At 41.4% G+C, this 24,149-nt stretch overlaps 2 protein-coding genes and 1 pseudogene across 6 annotated transcripts; all 3 read left to right on the forward strand.

Moving 5' to 3' along the window:
* The first annotated feature begins 4,622 nt into the window (after nucleotides 1-4,622).
* Nucleotides 4,623-5,177, forward strand: LOC139881813 (basic leucine zipper 43-like). The gene has a single exon (XM_071866222.1). It carries the CDS (start codon nucleotides 4,623-4,625, stop codon nucleotides 5,175-5,177), a length of 555 nt encoding a protein of 184 aa, XP_071722323.1.
* Nucleotides 5,178-11,359: 6,182 nt separating this feature from the next.
* LOC139881805 (ABC transporter B family member 11-like) lies at nucleotides 11,360-13,581 on the forward strand (annotated as a pseudogene).
* Nucleotides 13,582-17,114: 3,533 nt separating this feature from the next.
* Nucleotides 17,115-19,430, forward strand: LOC139881811 (probable galacturonosyltransferase 9). Of its 5 annotated transcripts, none has more exons than XM_071866216.1 (3): nucleotides 17,115-17,309; nucleotides 17,645-18,877; nucleotides 19,155-19,430. In XM_071866216.1, the coding sequence occupies exons 1-3, from the start codon at nucleotides 17,115-17,117 to the stop codon at nucleotides 19,428-19,430; spliced, it is 1,704 nt and encodes a 567-aa protein (XP_071722317.1). The 5 variants fall into 5 exon arrangements, with proteins under 5 accessions (XP_071722317.1, XP_071722318.1, XP_071722319.1 ...); XM_071866217.1 differs by having other exon boundaries at nucleotides 17,657-18,877; XM_071866218.1 differs by having other exon boundaries at nucleotides 17,115-17,295; nucleotides 17,661-18,877.
* Nucleotides 19,431-24,149: the final 4,719 nt, after the last annotated feature.

A 24,149-nucleotide genomic window follows, 5' to 3' on the forward strand; every position in this document is an offset into this window, starting at 1 on the left:
CTAAACACTATCTCGGTCCAGTTACAAATAGTGAGAAAAAAAAGTAATGGGAAAAGAGTAGTGAGAAAAAAATAAGTGATCGGTTTAATTGAACTGGACTTGACCAATGGTTCAGTTTGGTTCCTAATTATAAGACCAACTGATCCGGTCCCTAGTTCCCATTTTTGGGAACTGAGAATCGATCACCCCTAATATTTGTGGTGTTCACTTGAGCATGCCTAGCAATGGTGTTTTAATACTAAACGATGTCGTTCCGTCAGAAGACGTTTCTTGTGAGTTAATTTGGGTTTTTACGTTTGTAATCCACTAGTGCTTTCCTCCTTTTTGTTGTGTTACTCGATTTTTTTCTCCAGTTCTTCATTTTAGAGACTTGTTAGGAGCCATACCTATTCCAAATACTCTTGCCTCGGTGATCATTCTCATCCTTGTTGGAATGGATCATTACGCATTAGACATAAATTTCATGTCCGCCCATAGAGAGATCAGTAATTTGAATGGAAAGACACTAACTGGGCGAAAAAGATCTCATCCCATAGAGCAAACTTTACTACTTTTTCTTCATTTGTATGATGAGAATTTCTCATTGGTAAATAAATTTAAGACGCAGCAAACACCCATTAGCCCTATAGACCAGCAAACTGTAGTTTCATCAACCTCTTGAGCAATTTATCAGTATTTTGAAGGCAAGAGGGCAAAAGTCCAAGAAGAAACATCACTCTTAAAACGCACTCACCTGATGCGGTTGGAACTACAAACACTGAAAACATATCTGATGATGTGATACCACAGAGGGCCAAATTGGAGCTGTGGCATAGTTACAAGGCATGAACCGATGGAATGGCTGATATCAGTTCCAACACAAGTTAAAAAAAAAAAAAAAAAAACCAATTTGTATAGACCGGGATTTGACCATATGGACTTCAATCTAATCCCATCCAAGCAGTTTATATAGTTTACGCTTTGCTAAGCATAAATGTCCTTTTGACAAAGGCAAGTATGAGTCATCCCACATCCCACGCCCCCTTCACAAAAAGACAGATAAAGCAAAGCGAATTCAAAGGTGAAAGAAAGAAGAAAGCGAACGGAGACGAGAAGGAAAAGAATAGCTCCCAGTCAAGAGAAAAAAGGGGGAAAAAGAAGGGAGAAGCAAAGGGTGAGAGCAATCGGTAGACAAGAAATGAAAGCCTGGTCTGCATCTGTCTCATAATTTTGTTGACTATATTCCTTCCACAAAGGGAGAAAGGGAGAGGGAGAGAGAGATAGAGAGATAGAGAGAGAGAGAGAGAGAGTATTTTAAAGCATTGTTTTCCAGAGAGAGATTAGGTGTACTTAGACTACGGTACAAATCTCTAATAAGTGACGTAGCTGGTTCTTTCTAAATCCGCTTACTTGAATATCCACATGTCTCAATCATATCAATTGATATAATAATTTTTAAACAAATCTTCCTATACATGCGTTGTTTATTTGACACATTTTATAGCTTTACACACAGTGGAAGGATTGCATTTCGTAGTACATTTACACGGCATTTTTCTTTATCTAATCCATGTCTCGTTTACTGTATTTAAGATTGATTCACACAATTAATTGGCTCATTGGGACGCTGTACATGACCTATTTATCTTAATACTGACTCACAGTTTATCATACTATTCGGTATATTAACTTTTTAAATCAATCTTGGCAAATTCAACATGAGTGGTTCTACTCACTTCACATGTGATGGAAAGATTGCATTTCAAAGTACATTGACACCACCATTTTCCACCCCAATCCATCACCCCATTTCACTAGATTTCTCATTCACTGTGACTGTGACCAGTTGAGTGCATCAAGTGCCCAAATAGTCAAAATCCAAAATGAATAGACCGGGAGATCAATCTTCTCCATGTTCGAGGCAATAATTAGACCAGAGGTAAGTGATCATGCTACACTCAGACATCAGACCCAAATTCACAGCACATATTCTCACACCACGGGAAATGGGGTTGGTTAGAAATATTTGGCACCTCATATTTAGTTCTAGGGCCCCCATGCTATTCTTCCTTTTCAGAAATTCATCAGGAGGATCAATATCTTGGTGCATCAACAGCGCATGTGGCTGTTTTAGTTCCTATTGTGCATATGACCGGGGTAAGCCCCATGTGGAAAACAATTTGACATCCTATCTCACGTGCACATTGGACAAAAAAAATGTTACATAGAAATTGCGAATGGAGAATAAGACAAACAAGAACTATGTGCCAAATATATTTCTAACATTATAAAGAAGATGCATTATCGGACTCTAGTGCCGTGTTAGATTCGCAAGCTAAAAGCTTTTAAGTTAATGAGCATCCATATGGATCTCAGCCAAACTGGTTACCTATCTTCCATTAAGTGTAGCTTCTTTTTGGGTATTTTGGTTGAAGCATTATATTAAGCTTAGCACATCATCTTCATCCTTTTCCTGCCAAATTCAATTGCACTGCTTGTACTTCGGTTTGTCCTATTGAGGTCAGCCGATTCATGGCATCATTCTGGGTTTAAACAAATGCAGTAACCTTTTTATGCTAAGCAATGAGTGGCCAAGAGAAACCATTGTCCTTACAAGTAAAATTAAAATCAAAATGCAGCAACTTGGACACCCCATCTTAGCCCCCACTAGTTGATTGCCAGCTTTTCTCCCTCCTTTTATCTGCTTTTGAGTTCTCATATCTGATCTGGTTTTATAGGATTAGTTTATATTTGGGTACTCTCTCTCTCTCTCTCTCTCTCTCTACATCATCCATGGATATATGTATCTTGAAAGAGTGGTTGCTTCGGTCATCAATATCAATTATATGTCTAGGGTTTCTGCAAGATTGATAAGCAACTCCTATCTATCGCAGGAAAAAGCTACTTGATATTGATGAAGCGGGGTGGTGCATTTGCCAGTACATTCTAGAAATGGAAAGCCTAGAAAGATTACAGATATGCCCATTTTCACAACTCTGCTTGTGTAATTATACTGGTTAGAAATGGCTGATTTTTGTGTCGGCAATATAGACATGCCAAATGGACGGAGTAGCACGAAATCAGGTGGTCCTGCAAAACCTTACCCATGTTCATGGGCAGGGAGGAATTGACCAGAATGAGAAAATAATGATACAGAGCAAACCCAGAGTCCCAAGAAAACCAAACTCTGCTGAACTCAAAGAGTAACTAGATGCTCTATGCTTCTAATGACATATTCAGTACCTGCAGATTAAGAACTTTTAGTTTCTTGGTAACACGTTATGATTCACTGGTCTGTCATCTAAGCATATCGCATCTAGTGCACTTCTGAGTCATCTAATTTGGCTATTTCTGCAGAAAACTTGATCAGAGAAAGCACCCATAATTCTGAAATCCAATGATTTCTACAGGCCATCTGAAATTTTGGTCCGTGATTAATGTTTCAATAGTACACCACAACTCTCCTGCGCTCAGCCTTTTGCTTCTTGAGTTCTTGTTAGTTACAGTCGCCGCTGTCATTCCTGACCAGTTAAACTCGTGTCAACTTTCATCTGACAGGAAAATTTCAGGACATGTGTTTGCCGTGAATTGGACGAACAACACCTGCACTTGCTTATATTTACTCTACTCATGATGTGTTATCAACTGAAGTGGTTTATTGAGTCATTAGAACACATAATCTTTCTGCAGATATAGTAAAATCGGTCACCTTTTCAACCTCTTTACACATCCTATTCCATACGTCACAGTGCTTTATTGGCTTAAGAACGGTTAAGTAAAACCATCCACTTCTTTCTGAGATTGACTTCTCCAAAAATCCATTCCTCTCCTCTTTTTATTATCATCATTATTATGGCTGTCACTATTTATTACCCTCTTTTTTGCCATATCATATTTCTCCATTCAGATAATAACACCACGCACAACATGATTAATTTCCGCAGAAAGCCATTCTCTCTCTCTCTCTCTCTCTCTCTCTCTGATGTGAGCACATTTTGTCCGAAAAAAATAATTATTCACAAACGCACAATGGCCTTGTCCCCATCTCATAATTATTGTGATCTGTATGCAAGGGCATGACCTCGAGAAGAAGCATATCTTCTTCTATACATGGACTCCCTGATATATGCACACTAGACTGTTATTTGAAGTGATACGAATCCTGTGCGAGACGAACTCGATGCCGTTCGTGCTGATCACAGATCAAAAGGGTCCTTGTTAAGAACTAAACCCGAACTAAAATAAGGTACTCGAATGGACACAACCTGAAACCCCTTAGGAAAAATTCATGTGCCAAACACAAAATTGGTAGATCAATGTAAACTTTTTCATAATCAAGTGGCCTAGGGTTCATTAAACCTCTGCAACAATCAAACTTGATTTTGTTTCTTTCACAAGCAGTGGGGTCTGTTGAAGCCTTTTCTCAGGCTATAAAAACCCCCCCGCTTCCTCCTCCACATACCCTCCTCCTCACTCACTCTCCTCGTCTCTCTCCCTCCCTCCCTCCCTCCCTCTCTCTCCCTCTCTCTCTCTCTCTCTCTCCTTCTCTCTCTCTCTCTCTCTCTCAGAGAAACTCACAAACTAAACTATTCCACCTCCTCTCAAAAATTTGCAAGCAATCAAATTCACTGGTGCAAAAAAAAATGGAGCCTGGTGAGGTTTCAGGACTCCATTACATCATATCCTCAAACGCATCCCAATTCCCAGTTCATTTGAGCATGATCCATGATCAACCCAACACGTACAATCACTACAACACCCCATCTCCTACATTCTACAATGGCCAATTCCCATCTCAGATCCAGGAGCTCGGAGCGCCCTCGCCTTCCTTCAGCAGCAACCCCTCAACGTCCGATGAGGCGGATGAGCAGCAGCTGATGCTGATCAATGAGCGGAAGCAGAGGAGGATGATATCCAATCGGGAGTCGGCCCGCCGGTCCCGGATGAGGAAGCAGCGGCACCTGGACGAGCTCTGGTCACAGGTTGTCTGGCTGCGCAACGAGAACCACCAGCTCATGGACAAGCTGAACCATGTCTCAGAGATCAACGACAAGGTCCTTCAGGAGAATGCCCAGCTCAAGGAGGAGACCTGCGGGCTTCGCCAAACGATTACTGAAATGCAACTGAATAACACTTATTCGACTCTGAGGGACCTGGAAGATGTTCCTTGCAATCTTGGAACTCCATCCTCCGACTAGACCGTCACCAGTTCTGTGGATTCCTTAGGCTAGTTTTAAAGCCGGAAATGGCCTCGTTTCATTTTTTTTCTTCTACCCCCCAAGTGGATTTTCCCTGGTGTTTTTAGGAAGTGGGCCAGTCCTTTTACCCCCCCATCTTTGAGTGCATGTATGAGACTAAATTAATTGTCAATAACATGTTCCGAGAATTTCGTCGACCATTCTTATCAATCCCGCAGTAGCATTATTAGATCCTAGGTGGGTTGTCTGAACTAAACCATATTCCTAAATGTCATTCAGAGCCATAACATAGTCACTGCAAGAATTCCTGGAAGGAACCCTACAAGAGGCTTCGAGATTTAGCCCTTCTTCCAGAAACAGTCCTAGCGCATCATACCGTACTCAGAGAGTCACCCGGAACCTAGATCGGGAAGCTTGATAAAAGGAGGAATGAACGAACGATATTCACATCGTCTGATGCATACAAGACAAGATGCATTATTGAAAGAGAAAAGAGAGGGACCAAGTAATTGGTGTCGGGTGCGTACAGGAAACAGAGGGAGGAAAAAAAAAAATTTAGTGGGCTACTTAGGACATGACATAGAGAGGTCTCAAAGAGGTGGTGGGGGTGGGTATTGTCATTCTTTGTTTGATACACACGCACACACACAACACAGAAAACAAACAGCGACCATATAAAGAAAAACATATGAAAGTGCTCTCCACTAATTTATCTATCTCCTTCTCCCCAAAAGAGAGAACTATTCCTTAACTTTATTCAGGTGCCGTGCTGATTTCATCCCTTCTTTTCCATCAAAATGTGGTCCAGAATCGCCTCCGCCCGTCATGGGGGGCTTCTGTGTGGCCCCTCAAGAGACCGACTCCACCTTCATAACGGGTTTTCGCCTAAGTGCGTTTTTTGTTGTGGTTCCTGCACAAAGTGCCGTAACACGCAAACTGTCGAGGCTATTGGCAACTGCTCCTGAACCACCGGCATCCTGATATTTTATTTTCCAGGAATCCATACTACATCTGCAATACCTTGGGGATTTACCTCAGCAGATAGTGTATATACGTATCCTTCCATATCATGGCTGTATTCCGCCTTATCTCTTATCACAGTCCACGAGCACCTGCAGTTTCTTGTAATTATAAAGCATCCTAAAGCAAATTAAGCTATATCCTCGTGTCTCCATGACCCAATCAACCATCATGTTGTCATGTTCAAATCAGCATAAATAAGCTTTGGTTGTTGTAATTCGTGGTACAGCATTAAAATCTGAGCCAGCTAATAGTTAAAATTGCTCAACAGTCGGGCTCAAGCAAGGATTTCTCCTATCAAATTGCATATATCTTCTACTGTTGTATTCTCTAGGAGTTCATCCTCCTTAAGACAGAGAGGACCAGAGATGCAATTGTTCCACTTTTTACCAGGAAAATGTGACTGCAGGAGCTAACCATGAATCATTTTTAGTCATGAATCAATGTCAAAATGCTCCAATCATATACTCTGTGGCGAACATCACCTCCATCTTAAAGCCTTTGAACTTTGTTCTAGGCACTTCTCTAAATTTGCACACCGGTTTGACTGTCCTCGCTGGATTCTCTTAGAAAAGCTGCTGGTGCTGGCCACTTTATATCCTGTTACCTCACTGGACTACAACAAATTTTGATTGTAAACTCTCAAAATCCGGTGAGCAACATAGCTCCCTTCACATGAGTATCTTCGGATTATTGGGGTAGATATAAGGAGCCGGAAAACAAAGGTATAAGTTGTAGCTTGCTCATACTGCCACAAATATACTTGACATAAATGATACCAGAAGAAAAATTACAGAGAGATGATCAAGAGGCAGATGCGGAGTACTAAAATGAGAGATGGACACAAAACCTTTTGTGGCTAGGGCGAAACTGCACTTCATTTTTTCAACTCTTCGATCACCTGACAGATCAAAGCCTCGGACCAGTAGATCCACGCTACAACCTGAGGTTCAATGACCTTTTCATGCTTTAAAATAATACTTTAACTCATTCCTGCATGACCAAATTCCAACATGATTTATGGATCACCGACCGTCTTAGACTGACTGCTCAAGAAGATCCTGGAGTTGAATGTCAGCTTAACATATATGGGCCGCCTGTGATTGCTTGCTGTTTCTTATAAGCGAAAGGGTTCGCTTCTTTGGCATAACTCTACGTAACCACGTTCCTGTGACATGATCTGAATAACTCACATAAAAATCACTGGCTTCAGACATTCATATCCCTCTGCTTCATAGTCGTCTCTGTTGCTGTGATAGTTGGGTGCCAGCAGAAGAAGATAAGTTGGTTTTCTTCCAGACGATGCAGATGCAGAAGCCGTACCCCATCTATGTTCGTCAACATGACACGCCCAGGCAATGTACATAGGGGGGAGCAAAACTGTCCGGGATGCGAAATAGACGAAGCTAGTGGTTGTGGAATAGAAGATGCAAGGGGGATTCAATGTGTTGGATCCAATAACAAATCAAGTCACTTACGATGTAACATAGCAAGCAACCCTTGAGATTATTTCATTTATTCGATCTGGTTCGCCGCTGAGAGCAATAGCCACTATTTACAATAAACATGCATAGAGAGGGGGCACGGGGGCAGGGGGGGGGGGGGGGGGGGGGGTGGGTTGGCGGGAGAGAGAGAGAGAGTTGTGGTAATGATTCTTGAAGCACAAGCAAATATGAATATCAACCCTTCTTTCTTTTTTTGGCAGTGTAATGGATGTCTTATCTATCTACCCTTGTTAGTGCCTGGATTTTGCCCCTAAAATTCCTGCTTCCGCTTTTATGTTGGCACATGGGGGAAGCAAATATGACTTATTCAGCCGCACTTAGTCGACTGCATCGTTCAAGCAAATATGCCCTGGGGAGATTTCTTTATTTGCAAAATCCCAAGAATCCCAAGGACAATCAATTTGAATGGAAAGTGCAAGTTCAGAAAAGAATGCAGGAAGGAACAGGGCAAAGGAGAAAGAGCATGATCATTGCTTTCCATCGGGCACTATTGTCTAGATTAGTTCTATTAGGAAAAATCAAATTGCTCAAAAGATAGATGGGTCATGCTTAGACCTCGCTAAAAATATAAATTTCTTATCTCATGAAAGATTCATCTACAGTTAACTGCGCTTATCTAGTGGCTTGTGGCATAGGCCATGCAAACACTTACAGAGCAAAATGAGAGGCATCTCTCCCTTCGAGATTTCGACTTGTCATGCGGGTCGCTGAGACGCTTCCAAGCAATTCTAGCAGAGAACAAGCGCTACTGCTTCTCCTTGCTGCTTATTGCTTCTTCGACGAGTTTGACCTTCTTCGAGTTGTTGCTTTGACAAGGGAAAGTTTCTTGAGGGAGGATTTCAGTCCAAAGATCTGGTTGTCTTGAATGAGAGACTTCTTCCTCAATGTATGCTCTTTCAGTATTGGTCGAGTGTACCTTCGTAGCCGGGCAGATATAGAATGTAAAGATGAATACAAAGCGTCCAACTCACTCCCGCAAAATGATATGCATAACCGCCAAAAATATGAATCAACTCAATAGGTACAATTGCAGACAACCAACTAGCGACCGTGACATATTGGTAGCAATCCGAGATTTGAGCAATTTATCTCTTTGATCTCAGCAAACAATACAATTGATGACTCGGAATTAAACTAACTAGATGCACGCTAGTCTATTGCTACTGCATCCAAGGTTAATAAATAGTTTAAGCTGCCATTCAGTCTTCGAGCAATGCCCGTCCCGTGTTTTCTTCTCCAACTTTAGATTTGATGAAGAAAAGGAAGTAAACAGGTCACGAGTTTTATTGCTATTTATTCTTGTTCTTGCTTCTGCAAAGTGCATACATATGACGGCAAGCACAAATTGGCTTTGCTGTGTTCTTCATGAAAAAACAAATGCCCTCTCCAATAGAATGCCCTACACAAATTACTTATCACATGGCTAGGCTCCATTTTCTGTAGAGAGTTCCAGTTGCCTTGACGTAAAATTCCATTCGATTAATTCTACATGTTACAAAATGTACCAATCATCATCTGTAATATTAAGCAATGCTTGGCTACTTCTGTCACATTCCTAAATGCATGTTACCTCTAGCCTCATCAAGAATTCTGAATATGGATGTGTGAGTTGGTTTATGTGCAAAATTACCTTATTCTTCACATGTTTCTTTTTCTTATGAGACATAGACACCATTGAGATCAATTCATCCAACCATTATTTGCCCTTGAATACAAGAAAAGAAGATTAAGCATGACTTGAATGTGAATTTGTTCTACTTAATTAGAATGTGAGTCCAAAACATTGCCAAATTCTAGATGGACTGCAATGTAAATGCGTACTTAATGAAAGTGTCAGGTCCTATGATTCCTTGCTGAAGAATAAAAGTACATTAGTAAAGAACTCTCTAGTTGCAAGCCAAAAAACCTTTACTTAGAGCATTGAGAAATCCTCTATTTAAGCAGCAAAATCATCGCTCTCAATTACCCACAGCAAGCACATTGTGAATCTCTATTGTGTGTTGCCCTTTGATAATCATGGTGAGCCGTTACTTCACGATCATCTTCATAGCGAGCGCCTAGTACTCCATCGGTGGTACAGGTAGCAAGTCACTTCATTTTGCTGGCTCTCTTTCTTGATTCGTTACTGTCGTGCCATCTCTTACATTGCGACTGAAGTTTTTCCTTCCTCTTAGACGTGGGAAGTTTCTGTCCATTCCCTCCACGTTGTCATCGTCAGCGTCCTTTTTGCATATCGCCTAACCCATCCGAAGCTCTCAATACCGGTGAAGTAAAGCCTTCTAGTGTCCAACCTTCTCTCAGCCCGGAGTGGACTACAAGTCATTCTGTCGAGGTATTTGGATTCTCCACCCCAAGAAGCCTAGCGGTCCAGCAGAGGAGCCTGCACCTCCTAATTCAGACCTCGTTACACCCCTTAAAGAAGCCCGGGTTGCAATATTGGGAACTTGGTACACCCCCCAAGCAAACTCCTCACGTTGCAGAGGAGCATGCAGTTCCCAATTCACCGCGTTATGCCTCCTAAGAAGCCTGGGTTGCCAGATTGGGAGTTCTGAGTGTTGAAGGCGTTTGAGTTCTTTATGTGGACGTTAGTTACTAGTGGGAATCATTTCCAATGAGATGCTGTTGAGAAATCAGCTGTTGAAGCGTGTTCTGAGTTTGCATGTATGTGGTTTTTATTCTTTTTCTTAGTAATTCTCGCGCGAGACATTTAGTTTCGTGTAATCTAATCGTGGGTGTGACTGTCGTATTAAATAAAAAAGTATGTTCAACTCTAGAATTAATTTATGTTGTGGGCAACTCTACAGAGTGCCAAGTGGAGAATTGGAACCTTAGTCCTTGGAATGATGAAGCATTGACTCTATTTGTTTAATCAAGCAATAGTGCTTCACTATCGCCGACCTCGACAGGGATTAGATGGGATTAGTTAAATCCCATTCGACAAAGACCTTCTGATATTTACTGTGCCTGTAAGCTATTGAGAGGCATGGATAGGTCCATAAGCGCTGAGAAAAATGAAGATGTGTGTGTCCTCTCGAGTTCTGAGACAACAGATCTTTAATCAAAGCACAATTCAATGAATCATAGATTAACAAGTCTTAGGACTCTCCTCCAAGTGGCTAAAGCGCAATATCATAGCAATAATTTGAAAATAGCAATCAACCAAGAGAATCCTTTTCCATAATATTTCATATCATTGTGTTCATTCATGTGCAGTCTAGAAAAAGGAAAAAATGAAAAATAATTCTTGAATTAACATCTAACAAGTCATGGAGATAAATATCTTACACGGGGGTTAAAGACAAATTTGGAAAAATTAGAAGTTTGAAAAAAAAAACCTTTGATTCAGCAAATGATGGTGTTGACGACGACCACGACGACATGATTCAAGTCCAAGAATGAAAGCGCTCCTGACAGCAGGCACTTTCTTTATCTCTCACCTTTAGGAAAGTCCTATTACAAGATGTTGCAAGGGGGAAGCCGACTCACAGGTTTAAAACAGTTCGAGCGGAGTTGCCGCAGGTTTAAAGATTATGCTACTCCAAGATCGATGAATCAGCTTTTTTCTTATCTCTGGCCAGACTATAGTCATCTTTTCTCGCCTTCTCGATCTTACCACTTCATGATTTTTGGACTTTTGACATTTAGGGGCTGCAAGATATGATTAGTGAACATGGGACTCAGTTGTCTGGTGGGCAGAACCAAGGAGTAGCCATAGCAAGAGCGATTCTTAAAGATCCTCGTATTTTGCTCCTGGATGAAGCCACAAGTGCACTCGACATGGAATCCAGGAGGATAGTCCAAGAGGACCTAGACAGGATTATGGGCAACCGCACAACTGGCATTGTTGCCCAATGCAGATATGGTCGCCGTTGTTCATCGTGGAAAAATGGTGGGGAAAGGTAGGTCGCAGTCCAACTTGAATTAAACAATGGAACCGTGAATCTGGCGAAGCAACTATTATTCCTAGTATGTACAAGTATATCGTGACTATTGATGCCTCTCTAAAACGGTCCAGGTTCACACTCTGAACTGCTCAAAGATCCAAATGGTGCATATTCTCAACTAATACACTTCCAGGAAGTGAATAGGGAATCTGAACAAGCGCCAGATGCCCCAAACAGTTCAGAGATTGCTAAATATAACACAGTCCAGTCAGAGAATGTCGTACAAAAAATCCATTAGTCGGGCATCACCTATAGGAAATAGCACATGACCAAAACAGGTCAGAGATCACTGAATATAACCGACAGTATAGTCAAAGGATGTTGTCCAAATGATCTATTCTTCGGGAAAATAGCAGCAGCCACTTGCTCTTAGTTTCCTTTGGGACCGTGGCCGGACCACAATCCCCTGCTTCTCCTGGAACCTCAGAAAAAGCGCCAAAGGTCTCACTGCGCCATCTTGCTCATCTCAACAAACCAAAGTTCCTGTCTTGCTATTTGGAACTGTCGCTGCAATTGCTAATGGCATGACATATCTGATTTTCAGCATACTTATATCCAGTGTTATCAAGACATTCTATGAACCATCGCATGAACTTAGAAAGGATCTAAGTTTTGCGCACTACTGTTTCTGGTCCTTGACATCGCATCATTCGTGGCATATTTGGCTCCGACATACTTATTCTCCATGGCTGGTTGTAAGTTAATCGAGAGAATCAGACTAACGTCTTTCAAAAAGTTGGTCCACATGGAGGTCGGCTGCTTTGATGAACCTGATCACTCAAGCGGGGTGCCATTGGGGGAAGGCTCTCAGCAGGTGCTGCATTAGTGCATGCCCCAGTTGGAGATGCATTTGTTCAGATTGTTCAGAAAATTGCGTTGCGGTTGCTAAATTTGGTCATTGCTTTTGCTGCAAGCTGGCAACTAGCGCTGATCATCCTTGTCTTAATCCTTCTAGTTGGTGTCAATGGATAAGCTAAAGTGAAGTTCATGAGAGATTCAGCGCAGATGCAAAGGTAAACATTTTTACAGTGTCCATTGCTTTTACTGCTCACTAAATAAAATAGTTCGAGAGGTCTTTATATATTTCCAATTCATAATTTTGAGTCCTAGGTTCAAAGAATTAAAAACAGAAAGGCCATCTTCGAAATTTCTGATTCACATTCCATGTAATCTTCAATGGCATAAAAAGGTTCCGCAATGGTTTCTGTTATCTTGCAAATAATCTCAATTATCCGTGACCGTATTAATCTATATGTTTGTAGATGATACGAGGAAGCAAGCCAAGTAGCTATTGATGCGGTTGGAAGTACAAGGACCGTTGCTTGTTTCTGTGCTGAAGAGAAGATGATGCAGCTTTACAAGAAGAAATGTGAAGGCCCCATGAGGACATATTTCGACAAGGACTGATTAGCAGAATTCAGCTCGGCATGTCCATCTTCTTGCTGTTCTGTCTGTACGCAACAAGTTTCTATGCCGGAGCTCGACTCGTTCAGGATGGCAAAACAACATTTTCGGATGTCCTCAGGGTACAACGGATTTTCTTTGAATGCTACATAGTGCTTTCTTGGGAATTCTCAGAATTATGATTGCCTTTTCCCTATTTGGCCAGACGATTGCTGTTGAAACTGATTTCTGTTAACGGCTCTGAGACATTTTCTTGGCGGGTTGTTTGCTCTGACCGTTTCAGCCAGTGCAATTTCACAATCAAGTTCCTTCACTGCCGATTCCACCAAAGCCAAAGGGGTTACTGCTTCCATTTTAGCAATAATAGACCGCAAATCCAAGATAGAGACGAGTGATGAGTCGGGGACAAAATTAGACAATGTGAAGGGAGTGATTGAGCTTCACCATGCCAGAACCCTACCTATCGAGATTATGGAAAACGACTCCACGCATGGCCGCTCTTTGAACAGGACACAATCAGGAAGCCTATGAGAGTTCAGTTAACGATATCCTGAACGGTAAATCGCACCATGCACAATGCTGCAATCCCTTGACCTAGAATATGATCAGGAGTAGGGGTGTGCAAAAGAATTAAGAACCGCCTAAACAGCCTAGAACCAAATCGGGCCAAAACTGGTAGTTTGCATGCGGGCCAATTTGGTTCCCAGTTCTAATTTAGTGGAACTGGTAAGTACCAATCCTATTCTTGGTTCTAGGTGTGAAATCACCCGCCAACCCACCTGAGCTAGATCGAACCGGACCTGTATATATATAAAAGAAATTATATTTCAATTACTTAATTATTCTGTAGTTTTCGACCAAATATATATGTACATATATGTGTATTTGTAGTCATTAGACATTATTGACTAATTTTGTATCTTGGGTGTGTCATAGGATTAACCCCCTACTTTTCTTTTTCATTCTAATAATCAACCAAAACAAAATAAATAAACATAAAGGAAGGAGATAACCAATTGGAGATGTTCATAAGAGCCAATGGCTCATTTTAAGAGTAAAATTAGGTTTTTCCTTAGGCATTCCATGATTAAATTAAGTTAACATTGAAAAAATATGAACCAAGCAATTAATGTTTGAATTTTTGTGAGGCTAGGACTTTTAACATGGAATCTAATTCTCCACTTATTTCTGGTGTCGGGAAACTTTAAGAAGACCACACCATGACTTTCAAATAAACTACGTTTTTAGCTAACAAGCATTATCTATTCATTTTGTTTTATAGTTTTCAATTTTTAATCAAAATAAATGGCTGGTAATTCAACTCGAATATAAGGTTGAACAAACTTTGTAAGGACTTTACCAAAAAAAAAAAAAAAACAAACTTTGTAAGGATTGGGGGTTAGTTCCATAGACCCACTCGAGAACTGAACCCAACTAGCAGTCCAATTCCTAGGTGGATCCATAAAACCAACAAGAGGGTCTCAAATCCGCTTAAGGGACTAAGGCAGACAAAGTATATCAACTATTGCTTTGTTTGATTGTGCCAAGCAAAATACCTTTGAATCAGCCTAAGGAATTGCTAGACCTACTTCTAAGAGAGATTTTCATTAAGAAACTTTTGCAATTACTCAGCAATAAGAGGATCGGGATAATAAGTTCCATCTTTGAGGTGCATCCCAAGAAATTTAGGCCCTGTTTGGTAACCATCCAAACAGGGCCAAATTCTGATTCTTTGTTCCCAGAATTAGTTTGGGTCTAGAATCGCTTTTGGTAAAATTTTTGTTCTTGGGAACAAATTTGTTCCCGGGAACAGATTGGGAATAGAATCAAGAATAAAAAAAAAGTTGATTCTTATTCCGGGAACGAATTTAAGAATCAAAATCAAGAACTCTTCTTCTTCCCTTCGGCCATCTCGCGATCGCCGTCCACCACCGCCCGCCACCGTTCGCCGTCTGCTACCGCCAGCCGCTGGTTCGGCGAGCTCGCCTCACCAGGGCTGGGTAGGGGCTAGGCAAGCCTCGCGACGCCCAGCCCCATCGGTGGCCAGGCAAGGCTCACCCAGCCTGGCAGGCCTCGCCCAACCTCGGCGAGGCCGACCTGGCCATCGACGAGACTTGGCCTCACAAGATCTAGCGAGGCTAGGCGAGCCTCACCCAGCTGCCGGCAAGGGTCGGCCTCGCCGAGGGCCGATGACACTCCGGTGAGGTCGCCGACCCTCGTCTGGCCGGTCGTCGGTTCAGCAACCGGCCACAAGAAGAAGAATAATATGAGAAAAAGGAAAAAAAAAAAAGGGAAAAAGTAAAAAAATTATTTAAAAATTAAAAGAAATTGATTTGAAACGGAATTAATGAGCATGGTACCAAACGCAATTCTATTCCCAGAATCAGAAATTTTAGACAGTTACCAAACAGCTTAAAATGCTTAGAATCAGTTCCCGGGAACAAAATATAAAAAAATCAATTCTTATCAGAATTTACTCCCGGGAACAAAATCGTTACCAAACGCACCCCTAATTTCTCAGAATCAATCTTTAGTGAGTAGTTCTCGATTCTAATGTGGGAATCACTTATCCAAACTATGCTCACCCCTAATCAGGAGTAACATCTTGGTGATGGACTCTCCAATCACGCATCCTCTAATCACCTTATCAATAAAAGAACTCATGACATATGGTGGAAACACTTGTGTGTATTTCGCAAGCCTCTCGAGTCACTCGGTCAGAGACATGTCGTAGTGAGTAGACGAACGGCTTGTGCATAGATCAATCGCGCGAGGATTAGAGTACATTCCCAGGTCCTAAACCAGCAGAAGCATCCTTCTCCTATCCATTGAACTTGAGGAGTCCTAGGAGGTGAGCGAATCATTCAGTGAAGGAAGAGCGACCACTTTGTATTCTCTAGCTGTTCTCTTCGTCAATGTAAACTCATGCTACTTCAGGATAAGCGTCATTCCATCACCCAAAAATCTATAATTCGCGAGCAGGCAACGCCTTTTGATCATCAATCGCGCCTATTGAGAGACTGGTCTGCTTCTGGTTCTGGTTCGATCCGATCCTGATCTGCGGCGCATCGATTTCGACCTTCTTTGACCTCCCCTGGCTCGTCGTCCCCTCAACCCTTGGGCTTCCCCAGCAGATCGGAACCTATTCTTGTTCGCCGTCATCTTGCGTTGCCATTCCTCTTCTCCATCAGCGCATCCCAACACGTCCAAAACCGCTTCACTCCGTCTTCTTCGAGAATCCTGAGACAGCTCTTGAACTTCACCGACCGCCAAGCCGGGATCCTTGCTTCCGGTTCCGCACTGGTTCGTCATGTTAACCGAAAGCCAGTGCCAGCCCTGGCGCAGGAATTCTGCCAAACAAAATCCGGTGAGAGCAAGTTCCCTTGAATTCATGATAGGTTAGTGTCCAATCTAGGCAAGGAAATTGAATCAAGAATTACAGCACCGAGCCATCCTGAATGAGTTATAAAGTAAAATATTTCGACATATTATGACAATAAATCACTTGGAATTATCATTTTCCTCTTTTTTTGACTTATTCAAGAAAATGAAAAAGCACTCGGTTGTATAATTTCTACAATACGATGCAAAAAAAAAAAAAAAAATCACCAAAAATCGAAAAATGAGCCCGAGCAAATTCGCAACCGACCATTAAGCAAAAAAAAAAAAAAAACCGAATTTTCCGTTATTCTTTTGTTATTATTATTATTGTTTTCATTTTTTTAAATTCAGGATATCGCAGGATTGCATCGTAGCCGAAGATAACGTCACCGACGCGGTACGGTCTCTCCATACACTCTCTCAGATCCTTCCTTCTTCCTCGATCGACCCAAATCTCAGATCTCTCCCTCCCCCCCTCTCTCTCTCTCTCTCCCTCACTTCACTTCTCCGCCAGTAGCTGCGATCGGAGCTCCGCCGGAAGCGGCTGAAGGCCGGCGGCCATTGCCGAGATCCGACCCGGTCGAGGGAGCTGAGAGAGAGGGGGGAAGGAGTGCGTGCGGGCGGGCGCGCGGTTGTTTGTTCGTGCGGGGGAGAAAGGGAGCTAGCCGAGGGAGCTCGCGGCCATGGCGGTCCCGGTGAGAGGAGGGCGAGGGGGATCGGCTTTCGGGGGTCCCAACGGCCTCCGCAGCAGCTTCTCCTACAGGATCTTCGTCTCCGCCGTGTTCTCGCTCCTCTTCCTCGCCACCGTCTCCGTCCTCTTCTCCTCGCGTCACGATTCCGTAAGTCTCTCTGCCTCTTCTCCTCGCCTTCCAGAAAATGTCTAGGAACAAGGTTAGGATTTGGACGGATTCTGGCGTTCGTCGCCGGAAATGGGGGTGTTGCCGCGAGCGAGAGATTGCGTCTCGAGAATCGGGACTTAGTAGTTATCGGCAGAATCAGGATTTCGTTTGTTCATTTATGCGCCGCGTGAAGACTTGATTTCTCTATTGATTTGGCTAAATTAGTGCATTGCTCAATTTCTTGAATCCTGTAAACGGAACGCTTGATATGAACATGCTTCGAGAGAGCGGACTTCATCAAGATCCTCTTTTTTGCCTTTTTTTTTCTTTTTTGGTTCTCTAAATTATTGCGAATCGTCCCATTTTCTCTGCAGACACCTAGCGAGAAAGGATATGTACACCACACAATTTTAGCACTGAACTCTGACCCGCTGAAGACGAGGGTAGATTTGATTTATAAGCAAGCCAACGACCACGTTACGCTCGTGAATGCTTATGCTGCGTATGCTAGAAAGCTCAAGCTCGAGATTTCTAGGCAATTGAGGATGTTTGATGATCTGGCCAAGAACTTCTCTAATCTCCCGATGAAGCCGAATTACCGGGCGTCCCTGTTTGAACCGGAAGGTGCGGTGGATGAGGATGTGTTGAGGCAGTTTGAGAAGGAGGTTAAAGATAGAGTGAAGTTCGCAAGGTTGATGATTGCAGAGGCGAAGGAGAATTACGATAATCAGATGAAGATACAGAAGTTAAAGGATACTATCTTTGCTGTTCATGACCTGCTTATCAAAGCCAAGAAGAATGGGGTTATCGCAAGTTCGATTGCAGCAAAGTCGATACCGAAGAGTTTGCACTGCTTGGCTATGAGGCTGGTGGGGGAGAGGATCGCTCATCCAGAAAAGTACAGAGATGAAGAGCCAGAATCTGAGTTTGAAGATCCAAGCTTGTATCATTATGCAATAGCTTCTGATAATGTGATTGCTGTGTCGGTGGTGGTGAATTCAGTTGTGAAGAACGCAGAGGAGCCATGGAAGCATGTTTTCCATATTGTGACAAATAGAATGCTTGTTGCGGCGATGAAGGTGTGGTTCAGGATGAGGCCTGTCCAAGGGGGTGCGCATGTCGAGGTGAAGGCAGTGGAAGATTTCTCATTCTTGAACTCATCGTATGTACCGTTGTTGAGGCAGTTGGAGTCTGCTAAACTCCAGAAACCTGATCTTCCAAACGAGGCTGAAAATGCTAATAAGGATATCAGCAGCATCAAGTCAAGGAACCCTGGCGAGTTGTCCATGCTGAACCATCTTCGGTTTTATTTGCCGGAGATGTACCCTAAGCTGCACAAGATTTTGTATTTGGATGATGATGTTGTGGTTCAGAAGGACTTGACCGGGCTGTGGAATATTGACATGGCGGGGAAGGTGAATGGAGCTGTCGAGACCTGCTTTGGGTCTTTTCACCGCTATTCGCAGTACTTGAATTTCTCGCACCCACTCATCAAAGAAAGATTTAATCCGAAGGCCTGTGCCTGGGCTTACGGAATGAACTTATTCGATCTTGATGCCTGGAGGCGTGAGAAATGCACAGAAGAGTACCACTATTGGCAGAACTTGGTAAGTGTAAATTGAGTCAGGTTACAATGCATGTGTACTCCCAAATATTTTGGATTAATACGCACTGTCGTGACTCAAAATTGGAATGCATGTTTAACCACTGTTTGAGAGTAGATTATAATCATCTCGTGGTGCTAAGACTCATGGTCCTTTCAAAAGCTGGAACCTAATTATTTGCTCACAATCTCTCTCTCTCTCATTATTCTTTTACAAACAATCCTAGAAGGTGGCATCTAAAGTCATTCATTGATTGTTTTGGTATGACGTTTCTTGACAGAATGGAGATCAGACATTATGGAAATCAGGCACCCTTCCACCTGGCCTGATCACCTTCTACTCATCAACAAAATCATTGGACAAGTCTTGGCATGTTCTCGGGCTTGGGTATAATCCAAGCATTAGCATGGATGAGATTAACCATGCGGCAGTTATACACTACAGTGGAAATATGAAACCTTGGCTAGATGTTGCTTTGAACCAATATAAAAACCTCTGGACCAAGTATGTCGACAATGACATGGAGTTCGTCCAAATGTGCAATTTTGGCCTTTGAGAAAGAACTACGCCCTATCACATGAGGTAAAATACTTGTTCATTATGATTTGCCCATTTCAAAAGTTTTGGAGCCAATAGTTGTAACCCTGTGAGCAAAGCTCAGTGATATGATCCATTCTTTAAATCATGGAGTCAAATCTTTTTTTTTAGATTTGTTTTAAATTCTTTTCCCAGGAATTCCATCAAAGTATAATCAGCTTGATTGCTCAATGTACCTGCTGAACTTGTTTATCTGATCAAGGCGTTCTTACATATTGACTCAATCTCAGTTTCTCGCTTCATCATGGACACCATTAGGTTTGATTTGTCATTTTTTTTTTTTATGATGAGAAGCCTGTCATTAGGATGGTTGGATCCGTGGAAACACGAGAACTGTGCTTTGATGTACCAGGAAATGCTTTTGCATTTATAATGTCTGGTGTTTACTAATTCGAAGCTTGTCAAAAGAAATTTGATAGGTAGCCCTGTCAAACATTGCGATCAGCACTAATTTTTTATAGAATGGACCTGAAAGAGAAGGCTTATGAGCCATTTTATTCTTTGTCCGTAAGTGATTTTTTAAGGGTTTTCCATACCGTTCGACATGGATATTTAGTATTTCAGCTTGAAAATAGCCACTCCTAATAACAGAATATCGCAAGGGAGATATATACATTTAGCTCATTTTTTCTCAAGGAAGTTCATCATTCTTTTGCGAAATTACTGCAAACATTGCTTCAAATTCGTGCTTTGCGAAGCTGCGAGGCATCTGGGGGAGTCGAGCGACTCTTGTGCTTGCTTTCACGGTGCCCACGTACATGAAAATTTAAGAGGCCATCCGTTGGATATGGTAATAAGTGTGCCAACAAAGCTTGCATTGCGGTTTTTTTGGTTTTTCGGTGGGTCCTTTTTCCTGGAATGTGAAGTTTTTGGCCGTGGAATGACTGGTGACGATGGAGGACTGATGAGTCGTGGACAGATCTATGTTTTCAATTATTGCTCGATCTCTTTAGCATGGGGGACCAAGATATGCGTTCGGAAATGGAACTGATTCTATGTACTTTGCGAGTCTCGTGAACATGGTTATATCGCAGAACATTCTCTTGAAGGCTAAGCTACTTAAAAGCAGAGGCCCGCAATCCAAAAGGGTCTTCCGATTTTAAGCCTTGTCTTAGCACGCAGAAAAGGACATCACGTGCTCCGGCTTTCCATACGGAGACACAGAAGGCATGGTTTCCGTGTGGTCCTCCATGATACTCTTGCCATCGCGTTTCCATCGAAATCATACACATTTTGTGAAAACTCGTATACAATGTTCAAGCATGCGGAAACGTAGTAAAGATTTACGGTCCACCCGGTAAGCTTTACTCGCGTTTTTCGTTCAATGGCTAGCCCCTCCAGAAACTACATGGTGCGGGATGGGAACGGAGGTGTATAGTCCCATTTAACTGAAAAATAGGTGATGAAAAGCTTGGTGTCATTGTCTTGAAATCTGAAAATAATATCACCATAAATTTCAGGTCGAGCATATTGTGATTAAGAAAATTTCGCGTATAATGATAATCTGTAGAGACATATGATCTAAATTGCTCACTCGTGTTTGTTAATGAGAAAGGAAAAAAATAACAATATGTTTAATTAATTATTATAAGTTGATGTCATCGAATTTTTCCCTTGCTAAATAATAATCGACAATTTTCCTTATTAATTCATTAGTAAAGAAATATTAAAATAAGGTAAGGATGAAAATATTTATTCCCGCAGTATAATTTGGAACGTGTTTCTCTAGGAAGTAGGACTAGAGGAGGAGTTTTGTCTATTTTTGCCTTATTTGTTCTCCCTGAAAGTCGGGCCTTGGGCAACTTTTAGATCTGGGCTCGAGTCAACCTTTCAGGACGACCAAGCCCACTCAGAATTCAGTAATCAAGCCTCACCAAGTTTTGTTGATGGAAAGAGAAGACAAACGTACATGGCTTCCAACACTTATGATCCCAATTGGCCTATTGCTCATCGGAACCATATTATAATTTATCTCAGTATACAACAAGGAATTTGCAGAACATCTTTACGTGTAGCGGGGTCTGGGGACTCTAAGGGCCTGTTTTGTAACCGACCAAATAGTGTTTATTTCTATTCTTTTATTCCCAGAAGTAATTTTGGAACAGAATTGCGTTTGATACAATTTTTGTTTCCGGTAACAAATTTGTTTTCGGGAACAAATTTGGAGTAGAATCAAGAATTAAAAAAAAAAAATTGATTCTTTGTTTGTAGAAACAATTCTAAAATCAAGTCTATCTATTTTTTTCTTTTTCTTCCTCTTTTTTCTTGTTCTTCTTCCCTCTCTCTTGTTCTTCAAGTGATGTTGTTGCCGCTATTGCTATCTAACGCTGCCTGCCCCTCGCCAAACACCATTGTCTGCCGTTCACTGACGACGGTTGCCGAAGGCTTGGTGAGCTCGTCGGAGGCTCACCCAGCCGCCGGCAAGGCTCGGTCAGTGGCCAAACGAGCCTCCCCCAACCACTGGCGAGCCTCGCCTTGCCAGGCAAGGCTCGGCCAACGAGAAGAAGGAGGGGGAGAAAGAACGGAAAAAAGGAAAAAAAAATAAAATTATTTAAAAAATAAAAAAAATATTTGAAGTAAGAATTGAAATTTTGCTATATATAGAATACATATTTAATTTTGTATTTTAATTTATTATTTAGTATTTATATTTATATTTTATACTATAGTTTATTATTTACTATTTAATAAAAATTTGATTAATTAATATTTTTATTACTTATTATAAATATAATTAATCAATAGAATTTTTACGATTTGATAACATTTTAGAATGGAATAGAATTCTAAATTCGAATTCTTTTGAAATTGAAAATATAATAAAACATAATATGATTTCTTCACTCATAAGAAGATAATTATATTGGTGAGTGGTCCATGAGAATTCAATATCAAATTAAAAAGGTAATTGAAAAGGAATTGGAATAAAAAATTTATGTAATTACCAAACGCATTTCTGTTACTATTCTATTCCATAATAAAAAAATTTGTGCAGTTACCAAACGCATTAGTTTGCTCAAAAATTGTTCTCGGAAATAGAATAAAAAAGAATCATTTCTGATCAGAAATTATTCCCGAAAACAGAATGGTTACTAAATGCGCTTTAAGGAACTCGGCAAAATAGCCGCAAGACCAAGGTGCCACGTCGTTCTCTTTATAAGCGTATCTTTCTATGGTTCCCAGTTGTGAACCTGAGCCTAACAACAAAGATAGATTCCTTTGGGAGGTGGTTGGCTTAACTGTTTGTAGGAATGACAGTCTTGAGAAGAAAAGGGACTCCTGAAAGCAGTTATTCAGGAAAGTTTCGAGCGAGGCGATAACAAACGTCAATATGTCGATGTTGGAAGAGGTCGATCTTCTTGGAGGAAGCTGCCATAACTTATGTACGCCGCTGTAGCAGGATGAGAGCATCGCACAGTGAGCCAACGTCTAGAGACTCTGTGTCATTTTTCTCATCAAGCTGGGAAAACATTAGAATGAGGGTAGTTTGGTCTGTGCAGACAACTTAAAACGGTGCGTTTCATGCTATCTTCGGCGTTGATTTTAGCGCCGCTCCAAAAGCTTGTCATGTTCTCTCTCACGTAAGCATTGGCGTCACACTTACGTGGGCAAATTGCACTTTCCTTTGGCTTTTGACCTTTGGGAAATTGGGAGGACCTACCTCCAATTAATCGGCAGGGACCCGCCCGCCTCGCTGCCCGATTTGGAAAAACATCTCCGTTCCTTTCTTTTTGAATAAATGCTATTATTTCATTGTGACAATAATACTTTATTTTGAGCCACAGAAAAGTAAATAATTAATTAAAAATTATTTTGAGGTTTTTCGCGGTAATCTTATGTTAGCAAAGTCCTTTCTTTTTTTTTTTTATAAAACAATTATTTATTTTTCTCATTTTATTTGGGTTGAGTGCCCCTCTCGATACCTTTAAAAAATTCTCATAAATTGGACTTTACAGTAAATGTGCAAAAGAGCTGGTCTCAACAGCATCTCATTTATAAAAATCCCATTTGACCTAAAAAAGGAGGGGAAAAGGTCACGGTGGATGCAGAAAGTCTATATTATCCAGCCAATGGGAAAGTAATGAGAAAGAAAGTCTTAAATATTTGGCCGCGCCTGCGTCTCACCTACCCTCCTTTCTCCACCATACATAGTATGGGCAGGGCAACGCCTAAGAGAAAAAAAAAATGTCGAGTCAAACGAATATAAATCACCAATGATATCATCATATAGTCATCCCATAATCATAATCTTAATTGACCAAAAGTAGCATCCTCATTGTATAGGTCACCTCATAACTATACCTTCTAAATTTTTCATTATGGCTGCGTTTAACAACTTGCTAAATAGTAGTTAATTTTATTCTTTAATTTCTAGGAATAGATTTGGAATAAAAATCAATTTGGTAAATTTTTTATTTTTGATGATAGATTTAGAATAGAATCAAAAAGTAAAAAAAAAAAAAAATGCTTATTTGTTCCCGAAAAGAAAACAATTATCGAATTAAGTCACCCTAAATTTCTTTTTTCACTTTTTCACTTCTTTTTCTCTCTTCTTCTTCCATTGCTGAGCCTTGCCTGGGCCTCCTCCGGCCACCAGTGAGCCTTACTTGGTCGTGCGAGGCTTTGGTGATGAGGCGCAAACTTGTCGAGGGTCAGCAAGGTCGTTGGCCCTCGTCTA

Source organism: Rutidosis leptorrhynchoides, unplaced genomic scaffold, assembly GCF_046630445.1.
Source record: "Rutidosis leptorrhynchoides isolate AG116_Rl617_1_P2 unplaced genomic scaffold, CSIRO_AGI_Rlap_v1 contig20, whole genome shotgun sequence".
Lineage (NCBI taxonomy): Eukaryota > Viridiplantae > Streptophyta > Magnoliopsida > Asterales > Asteraceae > Rutidosis > Rutidosis leptorrhynchoides.

Excerpts from the sequence above, each read along its gene's own strand:
- LOC139881813 (XM_071866222.1), top strand. The coding sequence starts at position 4,623 with ATGGAGCCTGGTGAGGTTTCAGGACTCCATTACATCATATCCTCAAAC.
- LOC139881811 (XM_071866216.1), top strand. The coding sequence starts at position 17,115 with ATGGCGGTCCCGGTGAGAGGAGGGCGAGGGGGATCGGCTTTCGGGGGT. Across the intron at positions 17,310-17,644 it reads CTCCTCGCCTTCCAGAAAAT|ACACCTAGCGAGAAAGGATA; the intron begins GTCTAGGAACAA and ends TTTTCTCTGCAG. Across the intron at positions 18,878-19,154 it reads ACCACTATTGGCAGAACTTG|AATGGAGATCAGACATTATG; the intron begins GTAAGTGTAAAT and ends GTTTCTTGACAG.